Below are 12,671 nucleotides of genomic sequence, written 5' to 3'. Positions count from 1 at the left end.
ACAACTCATATTCAACTTTAACGTAAGGATATTTTTTTATGTTTTAATTCTTTTAGTATTTTTGGATATAACCACGATATAGTTTTAGTAGTTTGTGAGATCTGTTCAAGGGTGAGGCCACTAAACTATTATACTATGTGAAATTTGTTGATAAAGTATAAACATGAACAAACCTATGACTGTGTGAAGACTAACTTTTTAGTGCTAATAATCGTAAAAGCTTCTAATCTTTAAAAATAAACATACATAATAGATGCAGAAGAAAATAAATCCAAATCCAATATGGGGTAGTTGAGGAAAGCATATAAACCACAGGGTAGGGAACAAGTATATGGGATTTGAGATTTAGACCTAGGCTTATGTATTTTTTTAGAACTTAATTTTATTAAAACATCACACATATGAAAAGACAAAATGAATTTACATCACTATATTGCGTATATTGATCATAGGGGAAGATCTGGCGTTTGGCATTTTTCTAGTATACTAACATGTTTCCATGGCATTTTTTGAAGATAATTCACACACATACCGACATAGTGGCATAAAGTCTGCTAGATTAATGAAAATGGTTATTATAGGGGTCATTTCGATTTCACTTATTTTCAAATTCAACTATAGTTTAATATTATATTATACGTTAATTTAATTTTGCTATATTTATATTATTGACGCGCTTGTCTCCATTTTTGGTATTCCATACCATATCTACATATATACATATGTATGTATATAAAAAGCATTGCCACTTTTCGTTGTAATTTTATAACTTAAGAACGAGCTCACCTATCCAAACCAAATCTTTGGGCTTTGTTCTCACTATTTTGTAAGTTTGCGCAAAATCTGTCAAGCGGCAAGAAATAAATCTGTTAACCCTGTACTTGTAATGAAATTGGACCGTGATCACGAATACGTCGTGCTATTTTGGCTGAAATGATGTGTGCTGCTTTTAATTACAACAGTCAGATTGATTATAGTATGTACGCATACATTTGCAATTTGTCCACATTGTGATCAGGCTAACTTTCAAGTGATGTGTTCAAAGGAATGTGTTGTGCGAATGGCAAAGTGAGATTGCCAGCATTAAATAACTCCACCCGAACCATTGTATTCATTAATTCTTGGGACATCTTAAAGGGGGGTAAAGTTTTAAAAATTTGTTTGCTTTGTTTATATTGTGTGTTTTGAGTCAATTATAGTCAAACTAACGGAGTTACCGCGTTTTAAACGACCGCCCGTGATACCTGACTTTGATATATAAAAAACTTCATACATGTTTTTTTTGGCAGTAAAAAAGTTGTTTCTATTTTTTTTGATATCATGTATCCCTGTGATTACAATTTATATGTCATTTCAATTCAAACGATTGCAATTAAGGGATCGTCTCAGTGTGAAATTTTCGAGAAATCGCTTTTTTTTGGATTATCGGAAATTTTGAAATCGAAATTCAAATTATTGCGGTTGCTACAGCGTTTCTTGTAGAAAGGGAACATAGCGACTCCAATCTTTAAGCGCGTTTTCTCAGAATGGTGTTTTTCGAAACGGTTTCCACTCTAAAACGAAGAGTTTTGAAGGTATCTAGTTCCAATTGGGAGAGAACATTTTTTAATGTCATTCGCTACCGCGCCAGTGTGAAATTTTCGAGAAATCGCTTTTTTTTGCATTATCGGAAATTTTGAAATCGAAATTCAAATTATTGCGGTTGCTACAGAGTTTCTTGTAGAAAGGGAACATAGCGACTCCAATCTTTAAGCGCGTTTTCTCAGAATGGTGTTTTTCGAAACGGTTTCCACTCTAAAACGAAGAGTTTTGAAGGTATCTAGTTCCAATTGGGAGAGAACATTTTTTAATGTCATTCGCTACCGCGCTATGGAAGCTTTTTTTGGTTTTTTGAAATCTTTTTATTTTTTTCTATGAAAAACAGTCGAAAAAGGCCAAATAGATACTTTTTGTTCAAACCACCACCATTTTCATGAATTTCAAAAAAACAAAGGAAAACTTCCATAGCCCGATAGAGACTTTCCTACAGATTAATCAAATTTTTAAAATGTTTAATTTAGACTAAAATTGCGGCCGCAATCGTGGACATCATACAGGACCTTTTTTCTTACGTGTCATTTTAAAAATTTATTTAACTATTATACACTCAATAAATGAACATAAAAAAAATAATTTTGTATTCGTCATGAATTTATTTATTTATATAAAAAAATCGGACTGATTAGTAATTTTAAACATTAAAAAAAATCTCGAAAATCAGTGATTTTTCGTAAAGTCACACTGAAAAGGAATAAGTTTTAAAAAAGCTACGAATTAATAAAATATTTTTTGTTTGAATAAATGAATTTGATGTTAAAATAAAATTGTATTATTATTTCACTTTATATGTAGCTAAATGCGTACCGGGCCGCTAGTTCTTAGAATGTAAAATTTATTTATTTTGTGAGTCCACACTAGTAGTACACGTAACCATTATATAGGGATGGGCGGGGTAATCTCTATTTGTCCATGGGGGAAAACTAATGTCCTAAAGATTTTCTCTGAACGAATTTGGTTAATATAGCTTTACTTGTTTGTGAAATATTTTCACTAAACTTATTATGAAAACATTTCAAATCCTCGATGCCGTTCCTATAGCGTTTTATAGGTTTTTGATTTACGGCATTTTGGTCCGATTACGCTCATCTACAATACCAAACTATTATTGGTGCGAACTCGAGTTCCTGGTACCCGGTTTGATTAAAGTGTCTTATTATACACTAAACAGACGTGACGAGCTGAGTCGAGTTAGCCAAGTGTAATTGAACATTTCATACTTTCGCAACTTGCAGTAGAATGTAGTATATGAAAGATGAAGTAATTCATGAATGTCCTTTCTTTCACTGTTTTCCATAGATATTGTACTGCCAAAATAGGTAAACTCATCAACATCATTCTTTGCTTTGTAAGATTATTGTTTTTTTTTTTTGCCGATGTTGAATTTTAAACCTAACCTACCCGGCGGATGGACCATTAAATTTTGGTTGTAGTCCGAGTGACAAATATCATCCGTATACGCGAGAAGTTCGTTAAGTTCAAGTAGATACCTCTGCGCTTGCCATCTATGAATTTGTGTACGATGTCGTCGATAACAATAAGGAAAAGAATCGTCGAATAACACTGTTTGAGAACTCGCCATTGTGAAGTACTCTGCACCTGAAGTCTACATATTGTGCTTTGATTAAACCTGTAAGCTCCTCAGGAATTCCTCTAGATCGAAGCGCCATGCTATAGTTAACGAAAATACCATAAGTTGAATAGTAGCCTGCCATAGCTCTGGGCTGCAATGCTGCGAAGCTCATGTGTGTTTTGCCTCTCGTCGGCTCTGATTGCTATGTAGGTTTCTTCGCTGAACCAATTTTTCTTTCTTTTTAATCGGTATCCTCATACTTTTATCGGTGCTTTAAACCGAGCAGAAATTCGGCTTCGGATGGGTCAATTACTTGAAGAGCTTTACCAAATTTCGCAAGTGTGGTCGCTGTTTGTATCATTCTGACGTCAAATTTTTTCGCAGCTTTAGTGGTCGGAAGCTTTACAGCAATTATATTTATCTAGTTATATCAGACTACCTACAAGATAATAATATCACCCTTACGAGTTTTTGAAAAAGTGGCTGACAGCTTGTTGTAGAAATTTAGTTTGCAGTCATCATCAGTCCAGTTGGCGCGTAACCATGAATGATTATGATTTTTCTACCTTTGGAATAAAATCTCGCTCTTATTAGGCGCTTGTTTATTAGCTCCCATGTGACAAGCGTCTTTCGGGCATTTTTACTTAGAAAGAAACCGACCTAATCATTACGGTTATCGTATGGTTCTCTACCAGAATATAGCAATTTTTCGCCCACTGTTAAGTTCTAAGCCGTTCAGTATTGAGTCGTCACAGATTGGTCAATATATAATGTCAATAGAATATTTTTAAATCTGTATAAAAGGTATGGGGACTGGGGGTAGTATTGTCCTGATTTCATCCAATGTATAATGTTATTAAAATTCTGAATTTCATTAAGATGCGCTATGAAGTGAATCGAAAGTTCCAAAATATTTATATTAGATATATGGGGTTTTTATCCGATTTTATCCATTTTCGGCACAATAGCAGACCTCACAAATTGACCGATATAAGCAATTATATATATATCTCATACAACTCGTCGTTCCATCCAATGCGATATTTGCCGTGGTCAACGCGCACAGGACCATTATTCTTCCGCAGAACCTTTCTCTCGAACACTCGTTACGTATGGTCTGCACCATATAGCAGGACGAGAATAATGAGAGTGTAATATTTAATAGTGTGCTCCTCAATTGCCTACCGATCCCAAAGTAACACCTGTTGGCAAGAGTTATTAGCGGTATTTATGCTGGTTCTGATATATACAGAATCCCTAATTTATTGAAATTTTTACCTGCCTATGTACAATATAGTGTAAAGGTTTTGTTAACCTAACGGTTTTGCCTAGAATCTAGAACTTTTCAATGGTTATATTGGCCCTGTACTTATCACAAGTCCTGATAAGTCGACTTAGTGTAATTTTTAGATATGTGAAATTAGTTTGACTTTTCCCTTACCCACGTATTCTCATTATACTAGTATATATTTTCATATCTTTGGTTGATTTGATACCTATTATAATAATATCTAATCCGTTAGTCAATTTAATCTAAAATATGAAGCTCGATGTAGTAATAAAACTAATTAATTACTTGATTTGACCGGATTCAATTTTATTTTAGATAATTTAAAAATTTTTAATATTTAATAACTTAAAAGTCGAATTAAATAACCTGTTGATGTAGTTCGACTAGTTCTCGAACTTCTAGTCGTAAACTAGTATGTATATTTCCTGACTCGTAACATACAAATGGGCACAGACACATGCATATATGTATGTATATATGTACATATGTACATACAAATGCATAGGTACATATGATGCCATTCGGTTAGTGATGTTAATGTTCGGTTAATGTTATTGTCGTTATGGATGTAATCTGTGAAAAAGCTGAATCGTTAAGTAAAAAGTAGAAACAATTTTCAACTCAGTTCAAAATTGAATGTGCAACTGGTCGCATAATATTTGTGAAAATTTGAAAATTACGTTAGAAAATCAAAGTAATAAGATATATTAAAACAAGAAATTGTGTATGAATATTATAATTAAAATTTATTCGTTTTTATTAAAGAAAAGGTTAAATTAAAAGGCGAATAAAGGAACAAAAAATGCATAGTACATTGTTAGATGAGGTATGTACGCACACACGTGTGTTTATCTATAATATATGCAAAGTCAATCACTATTCATTTTATTTTAAAATTAATTACATACATACAAACGTATTTAAAAGCTACTGTGTATGTACAATATATTATTTTAATAGTTTTAACGCTTACATTACTTTCACAATTTTAAAGTTAAATAAAGTAATACTTAATAAATAAGTGATGTCTGCTGATGTACTTACATACTACATACATATCTACGTACGTATGAAGTGGAAACTGCATCTTTTGTAATGTATGTACATACATTTATTTAATTGGGAATGTTTGGAAATTAAGTTATGTGTAAATAAGAACACTTAAACAGTTCTAATCAAATTCACACTGTCGTCGTCAAAAGAAATAGTACCGTTTAAGGTACCAAAATTAAATTTAATTATAAAAATTATAAATTAAGCTGATGGCTTAACCGCTAGTGCTATATATATATATAAATTAAATTAATTAAAAATTAATTTCTATATAAAGTAGTGGGAAAATACATTTAGTTGAAATGTTAATTGAAATTTTCGTCATAAACTCATCAAGCTTGAATGGCCAATAGCACTTCTTAATGAAAAGATGAAACGACATGATTAAAAATAGTTTACAAAATTTGAGAAATATGGTAAATCAAAATCATTATTTTTCAATTCACAAAGATTTGTTCCAATTATTTTTAAAATAAACCTGAAGTACAATACCGTCCTGGCAATAATGATTTTATCTTAATTTCCTAATAATATTTTCACTATATTCAACAGTTATTATAATAACAACGCGTATTTTTATAGTTTTGTATTTAAGAAAAAATAACAGCTTTGGTGGCAATCTACATATATATATAAAAGAAAGTCATGTTACACTACATATTTATAACTCAGGAACAGCTGAACCGATTTGGTTAAAAATTGGTGGGGAGGTAGCTTAGATCCAGGGGACGGACATAGGATGTTAAAAGTCAATACAATACAAAGATACCAAAATTATATATCAAATCATAAGCATGTGTTCAGAATTCATGTAAGAATCATTTTAAAATTTTATTACTACAAAAAAAGAAAGAAATAAGTTAAACAATTAAGAAAGGGCTAAGTTCCGGTGCAACCGAACATTTTACACTCTTGCAACTTGCAAGAATCAAAGCCAGGGAAATACCTTAAGGTGAAAACGTCAACCAGAGGATCGAAATACAAGCAATTTTATAAATACATACATATACTCTATATAACTCATACACTGACATAAGGTTTCTTAGAAAAACGAAAATCGCTATGCATATGTACTATATGGGAGTTGAGGTAATATCGACCCGATTTCACCTATACTATTATCATGCCACATACTAAAAGAATTTTCCCTGGGTTTCATTGAGGTACCTCACATAGGTATAATTACCAATATACTTGTATGTATATGGACAATTCTGATGTTAGTTATATGAGGGCTAGTCGAGTTTTCGCCCAGTTTTATCATTTTTCGGCACAAGGATACACTATTATGAGTAAAACATGCTCTTTCATTTTTATTAAGATAACTCACATATTGACCGATATATGCGGTATAAAGTTACCTGGAAGTTCGAAAATCTTTATATTAGGTATATGGGGGCTCAGGGAAATATTGACCCGATTCAACCCTTGTGCTTATTATACCTTACCCTTATACTTGTATATATCACGCATTGACCGACATTTTCGATCAAAAGTCAACTATAGGTACGGGGTCTAAATATTCGGTACCTGCGAGCTTGAACAGTTTTTATTGGCTTCAATTTTTATCCCGTTATATTATTATATTGCTTCTTGATTAGTGTACTGGAAAATGAACGAGTCAAGTGGAATTTAAAATTGCGCGTGTTTGGGAAGTAGGCGTGGTTGTTGTCCGATTTCGGAAATTTTCGCATGTGGTATAAGAAGGTAAGAAGAATCCCATGTGCTGTATTCCGTTGAAACCGGTTGGTAGGGTTTAGAGATATGGGATTCCACCAAAAAGTAGGCGGTGCCACGATCATTGTCCAATTTTCATACAATCTCGATGGTAAAACTTAATGTCTCTGGCGTATTTAGTTATTGATTTATCGCGCTTTTAGTAGTTTGAACAGTGCCGTTGTATGGGGAATGTGCGGGGTTTTCCTGCGATTTCATCCATTTTCACACTGTGGGTTGAAGTTCTGAAAAGATTTGTACTCAGTAAATTTGGTTGTTGTAGCTTAAGTGGCTAAGGAGATATGTACATTAAATTTGTTAGAGAGCGGAGCCACTCCCACTTTTTCAAAAAAATTTTCCCACAGAGGCCACTTACTACTGGAATCCTCAGTACCAAATTACAACTTTATATCTTAATTTAGTGATTAGTTATGGCACTTTATATGTTTTCGGTTAGTAGCGATTTTTGGGCGTGGCAGTGTACTAAGGAACCCACATACCAAGTTTTATCGAGGTATCTCAATTTTTACTCAACTTACAACTTGCACGGACGGACGGACAGACAGACAGTCAACCGGTTTTCAACTTTTCTCGTCATCCTGATCATTTATATATAGTATATATAACTATCTCGCTTAGTTTTAGGTGATGCGTACAACCGTTAGGCGAACAAAACTATAATACTCTGTAGCAACTGCCTGCTAGAGTATACAAATAACAACACAGTATATTATATAGTATATGAGTCATTCTGATTGTTGCTCTGAACAAGGCATTGTGGCTACTTTACTAGATTATAGGCGAAGACGCGACATCTATGTAACATAAAAAATAACAGAATAACTACAGTGATAAAAAAGTCGATTATAATTTGAGATATAAAGAAATACGTACAATTTCAAACTGATCCTTCCTCAAAAATAAAAACTGCAACTATGTACGCAGTGTGATGGCTCAGTAATCATTCGATGAATGTTATACAACGTGCATCCCAAACTACTGATGCCATAACCTTGCCAGCCGACTTTTACGCACCGTCTTTCCACCCTTGAGGATCGGTTCATCATGTGCAGTTCACCAGGCTGACTGTCAATTGGATTCCAGTGTGAAATGATGGAACCTTGGTGCTATTGTCACACACCGACGGAAAAATTCGGTTTTATTACGATTAAAGAGCACTCACACACTCCTCAGAATCAGCAATTCGTTGTTTTTGATGGATTATGAACTTGCGCGGCACCCACTTTGCATAAAGCTTTCGCCTCTTTCGGGCGTTCTCTGCCTTCATTGTTTTCAGTGCTAGTTTCGCCTCTTTCCAACTTAGAAAATCTCTTTACGAAGGTTGATTTCCCTGGAGCAGAGCCCAGCCACAGGTGCCCCACCTTTGTGTGAATTGTTGTGCAAATCTCTTCGTCGTTTGCAGAGACAGACGGACAGATAGTCACTCTGATTTCAACTCGTCTCATCATCCTGATCACATACATATAAGTATAACCCTATATCTAAATCGATATTTTTTAGGTGATAAATATGTATAATAAAATTGTGTGTAAAAACATTAATATGGATACTAAATCAGAATAATAATATACTCATAGCTAAGAGCAATCAAAAGCTGAGCATACAAACGAATTTTGTACATACTAGCTGTTCTGCCAAAATTTAAAACCCACCATCCGGTTTCATCATGATAGTACATTAACTTATGTTAATTACCCCGTTAATACATTTTGAATTATAAAGTAAAATGGAAAATTAAAATCAATAAGTACTATGAAGGATTGGTTGTTACATGAAATATCCAGATGCACATATGTACATACATACATATGCATTTTATGCAATGGTATGTGTATAACAAAATATACATACATTTTGTCGGTTAAAAATATCTTTTATTAAATAACACTATTTTTTTACTATTGTTCGAGTCATTCTCTAACATTTTATGTAGAACATAGAAAATAACCTTTTATATATAGTATAATCATTCTGTTTACAATAACAATACCTAATTTTGTTTAAAATTTATTTTTTCAGCTGAACCAAAATGGCTTTGTTGTTATCGAAGATTTTCTTACACCATCTGAAATCGATGAACTTTATTTAGCCGGCTGTGCTCTTTGTTTGGAGGCACCTCAAGAAAATCGGAAAGTTTTCAGCACAGTAAATCAAAAAGATGCCCACAGCAAAGAAACATACTTTCTCGATTCAGGTGATAAAGTTCGTTTTTTTTTTGAAGAGGGTGCTTTTGGTGAAAATGGTGAATTATTGGTAGATCCAATGATGGCTTTAAACAAAGTTGGTCATTACCTGCATGTTCAACATCCAATTTTTAACAAATTAACGTTTAGTAATCGTGTTAAGGAAATTTGTTGGCAGTTGAACTTCAACAAGCCGGCTGTTTGCCAAAGCATGTATATATACAAGAATCCAGGTATTGGCGGCGAAGTTATATCACACCAGGACTCTTGGTTTTTACATACTGAACCAAATTCCGTTATTGGTTTTTGGTTCGCACTCGAAGATTGCTCTATTCAAAATGGATGTTTAGAAGTTATAAAAGGATCACATAAAAGTGGTATTCACCGCCTTTACAAGCGGAATCCAGATAAAGAAGCCAACGAGTTACTTATTTATGATCGACCAGCACCAATATATCCACAATCAAGTTATACACCACTACTCGTAGGCAAAGGTAAAGCAAAGGAGTCACATGTTCATTTAATATAATATCTTTCTTTTAGGTACTTGTATTATTATTCATGGCAATGTGGTGCATAAAAGTGAACAAAATCATTCACAAAAGAGCCGTCATGCGTACACTTTCCACGTCATTGAGACAGAAAACAATGTGAAATATTCCAAAGATAATTGGCTTCAACCAACTAAAGATAAACCCTTTCCTCTTTTGTTTGAGAGAAAAAACTAAATCACATAAAAAAAATACTAATACTATTAGTATACATGTGGAATTTAACTTTCTTTTATTTTTAATGTGTATTCCTATCCATTTCTCGAAATTAAAACAATGTAAGTTTCAACACATTTTATTTTTTGTATAATTTCTTATATGTATCTTATCTAAAAATCTAACTAATAACCTATAAAGTACATTACAATCAAATCTGTCTGTCCGTCCGTCCGTGCAAGCTGTAATTTGAGTAAAACTTGAGATATCTTGATAGGACCACGCCCGCAAACCGCTATTAACTGAAAACATATAAAGTACCATAGCTAAGCACTACATTAGGATATCAAACTGTAATTTGGTACGAAGGATCACAGTGGCAAGGCATAATTTTTTGAAAAAGTGGGCGTGGCCCCGCCATCTAACAAGTTTAATGTTCACATCTCCTAAACCAATTAAAGCTACGACAACCAAATTTGCTGAATACAAATCTTATACGAACTTCTGCCGACAGTGTGAAAATGGATGAAATCGGAGGATAACCTAAACTACTAAAAGCGCGATAAATTAATAACTAAATACGCCAGAGACATTAAGCTTTACCACCGAGCAACACACGAGTTGGTGCCGAAAAACGCTTTAAAACTTGTTTTTCACATGGATCGGCTTTGGACAGCGTCCAACCTGCGACGCCTATGCAATTTCGTATGAAAGTATTGAGCTCAGCTTGGCTTTGAGGGTCCACTCTGCAGGCATCCTTAAAGTTATTTTCAACCATTCAATATAGTGAAAATATGATTTACGAATAAAGACGAAGTTGTTCAAGCTGCTATAAAAATCCATGGGATTGAGATTTTGTAAAACGGATATTAAGCACAAATCAAAACAAAATGTTGTCGTATTTCATTATTCTAGTTTGCAACAAATGAATAAGATACTAATTTGTTAGTTGATAATGATCTGATAAAAAAAACAAGCTGACAAAAATCATTTTAACGCGGTCATACAAATTGATTGATCAAAATCAATTCCATGTACTCCTTTTTTTGTGAAGGGAGGGCTATTTTAACTTTTAGATTTTCTTATATTGTTTTCTATTAGAGTCTTATCGAAAATTTTAAATATTTCATAAATAATAACCAAAATAAAAAATTTCGCGACTGTAAATTGAAATTTACCATTTTTTATCATTTATGAACTCATGTTAAAATTCCTGATAATATGTCGTCAAAATAAAAAGTTTGCCATACAAGCGCTTGATATATTGGGTAGCCGAAAAATTTTCGTGTTTTGTCAATAGATGTCGTTACAATCGTATACAAAAAAAAAATATAAACTCGGGGAAGTTTTCAAAAATGAGTGAAAATAATGAAGAAATTTGCTACATTTTGAAATTTTTGTATAAAAACGGAATAATGCCAAGCAAACCACATGAAATTTATGAAGTTTACGGAGGCGATGCTGTATCAGTTCGTGTAGCTTCCGTTCTAAAAATTTCGAAACTTCGATTTACACAATGGTACAATTTGTTTATTTATTTATTATTATAAATATAAAAAAATAAAGACTTTACCCAATACATGGTATCAAATTATAAAATTTATGTAAAATAGACATTTATATGAATACATATACTTATGTTGTAAGCACACTCCATATAATGCTTTTATGTGTTTCTTCTTCTTCTTAATTGGCGTAGACACCGCTTACGCGATTATAGCCGAGTTAACAACAGCGCGCCAGTCGTTTCTTCTTTTCGCTACGTGGCGCCAATTGGATATTCCAAGCGAAGCCAGGTCCTTTTCCACTTGGTCCTTCCAACGGAGTGGAGGTCTTCCTCTTCCTCTGCTTCCCCCGGCGGGTACTGCGTCGAATACTTTCAGAGCTGGAGTGTTTTCATCCATCCGGACAACATGACCTAGCCAGCGTAGCCGCTCTCTTTTAATTCGCTGAACTATGTCAATGTCGTCGTATATCTCGTACAGCTCATCGTTCCATCGAATGCGATATTCGCCGTGGCCAATGCGCAAAGGACCATAAATCTTTCGCAGAATTTTTCTCTCGAAAACTCGTAAGGTCGACTCATCGGTTGCTGTCATCGCCCAAGCCTCTGCACCATATAGCAGGACGGGAATTATGAGCGACTTATAGAGTTTAGCTTTTGTTCGTCGAGAGAGGACTTTACTTTTCAATTGCCTACTCAGTCCGAAGTAGCACCTGTTGGCAAGAGCAATCCTGCGTTGGATTTCCAGGCTGACATTGTTGGTGGTGTTAATACTGGAATTTTTTTTTATGTGTTTACTTAATATAAAATTTCATAGATTGTCGGTTTATCCCTTTTTATATAATTTCGACTCTATGAAAATTCGGTCCAATCGAAAAACCGTAGTACTTGAAAAGAGCATAAGTCAATTTTCAATAATAAAGCATTTTGAATTCTTTACTTCCATTACAGAGGTGTTTCATCCTATTGTTAGAATGCTTAATTTCTTTTAAGAAATACTGATACCTTAGAATTTATTTATTTATGT

General features: G+C 33.5%; 1 protein-coding gene across 1 annotated transcript; it reads left to right on the top strand.

The window, feature by feature from the left end:
- Positions 1-5,080: 5,080 nt before the first annotated feature.
- LOC120766478 (phytanoyl-CoA dioxygenase domain-containing protein 1 homolog) lies at positions 5,081-10,232 on the top strand. Its single transcript, XM_040092020.1, has 4 exons — positions 5,081-5,154; positions 5,226-5,286; positions 9,270-9,927; positions 9,977-10,232. The coding sequence occupies exons 2-4, from the start codon at positions 5,263-5,265 to the stop codon at positions 10,159-10,161; spliced, it is 867 nt and encodes a 288-aa protein (XP_039947954.1). The 5' UTR covers positions 5,081-5,154; positions 5,226-5,262; the 3' UTR covers positions 10,162-10,232.
- Positions 10,233-12,671: the final 2,439 nt, after the last annotated feature.

This window comes from Bactrocera tryoni, chromosome 1 (assembly GCF_016617805.1).
Source record: "Bactrocera tryoni isolate S06 chromosome 1, CSIRO_BtryS06_freeze2, whole genome shotgun sequence".
NCBI classification, from domain to species: domain Eukaryota; kingdom Metazoa; phylum Arthropoda; class Insecta; order Diptera; family Tephritidae; genus Bactrocera; species Bactrocera tryoni.
The sequence above is the reverse complement of the archived record's forward strand: the minus strand, read 5'-3'. Positions and strand labels throughout refer to the sequence as shown.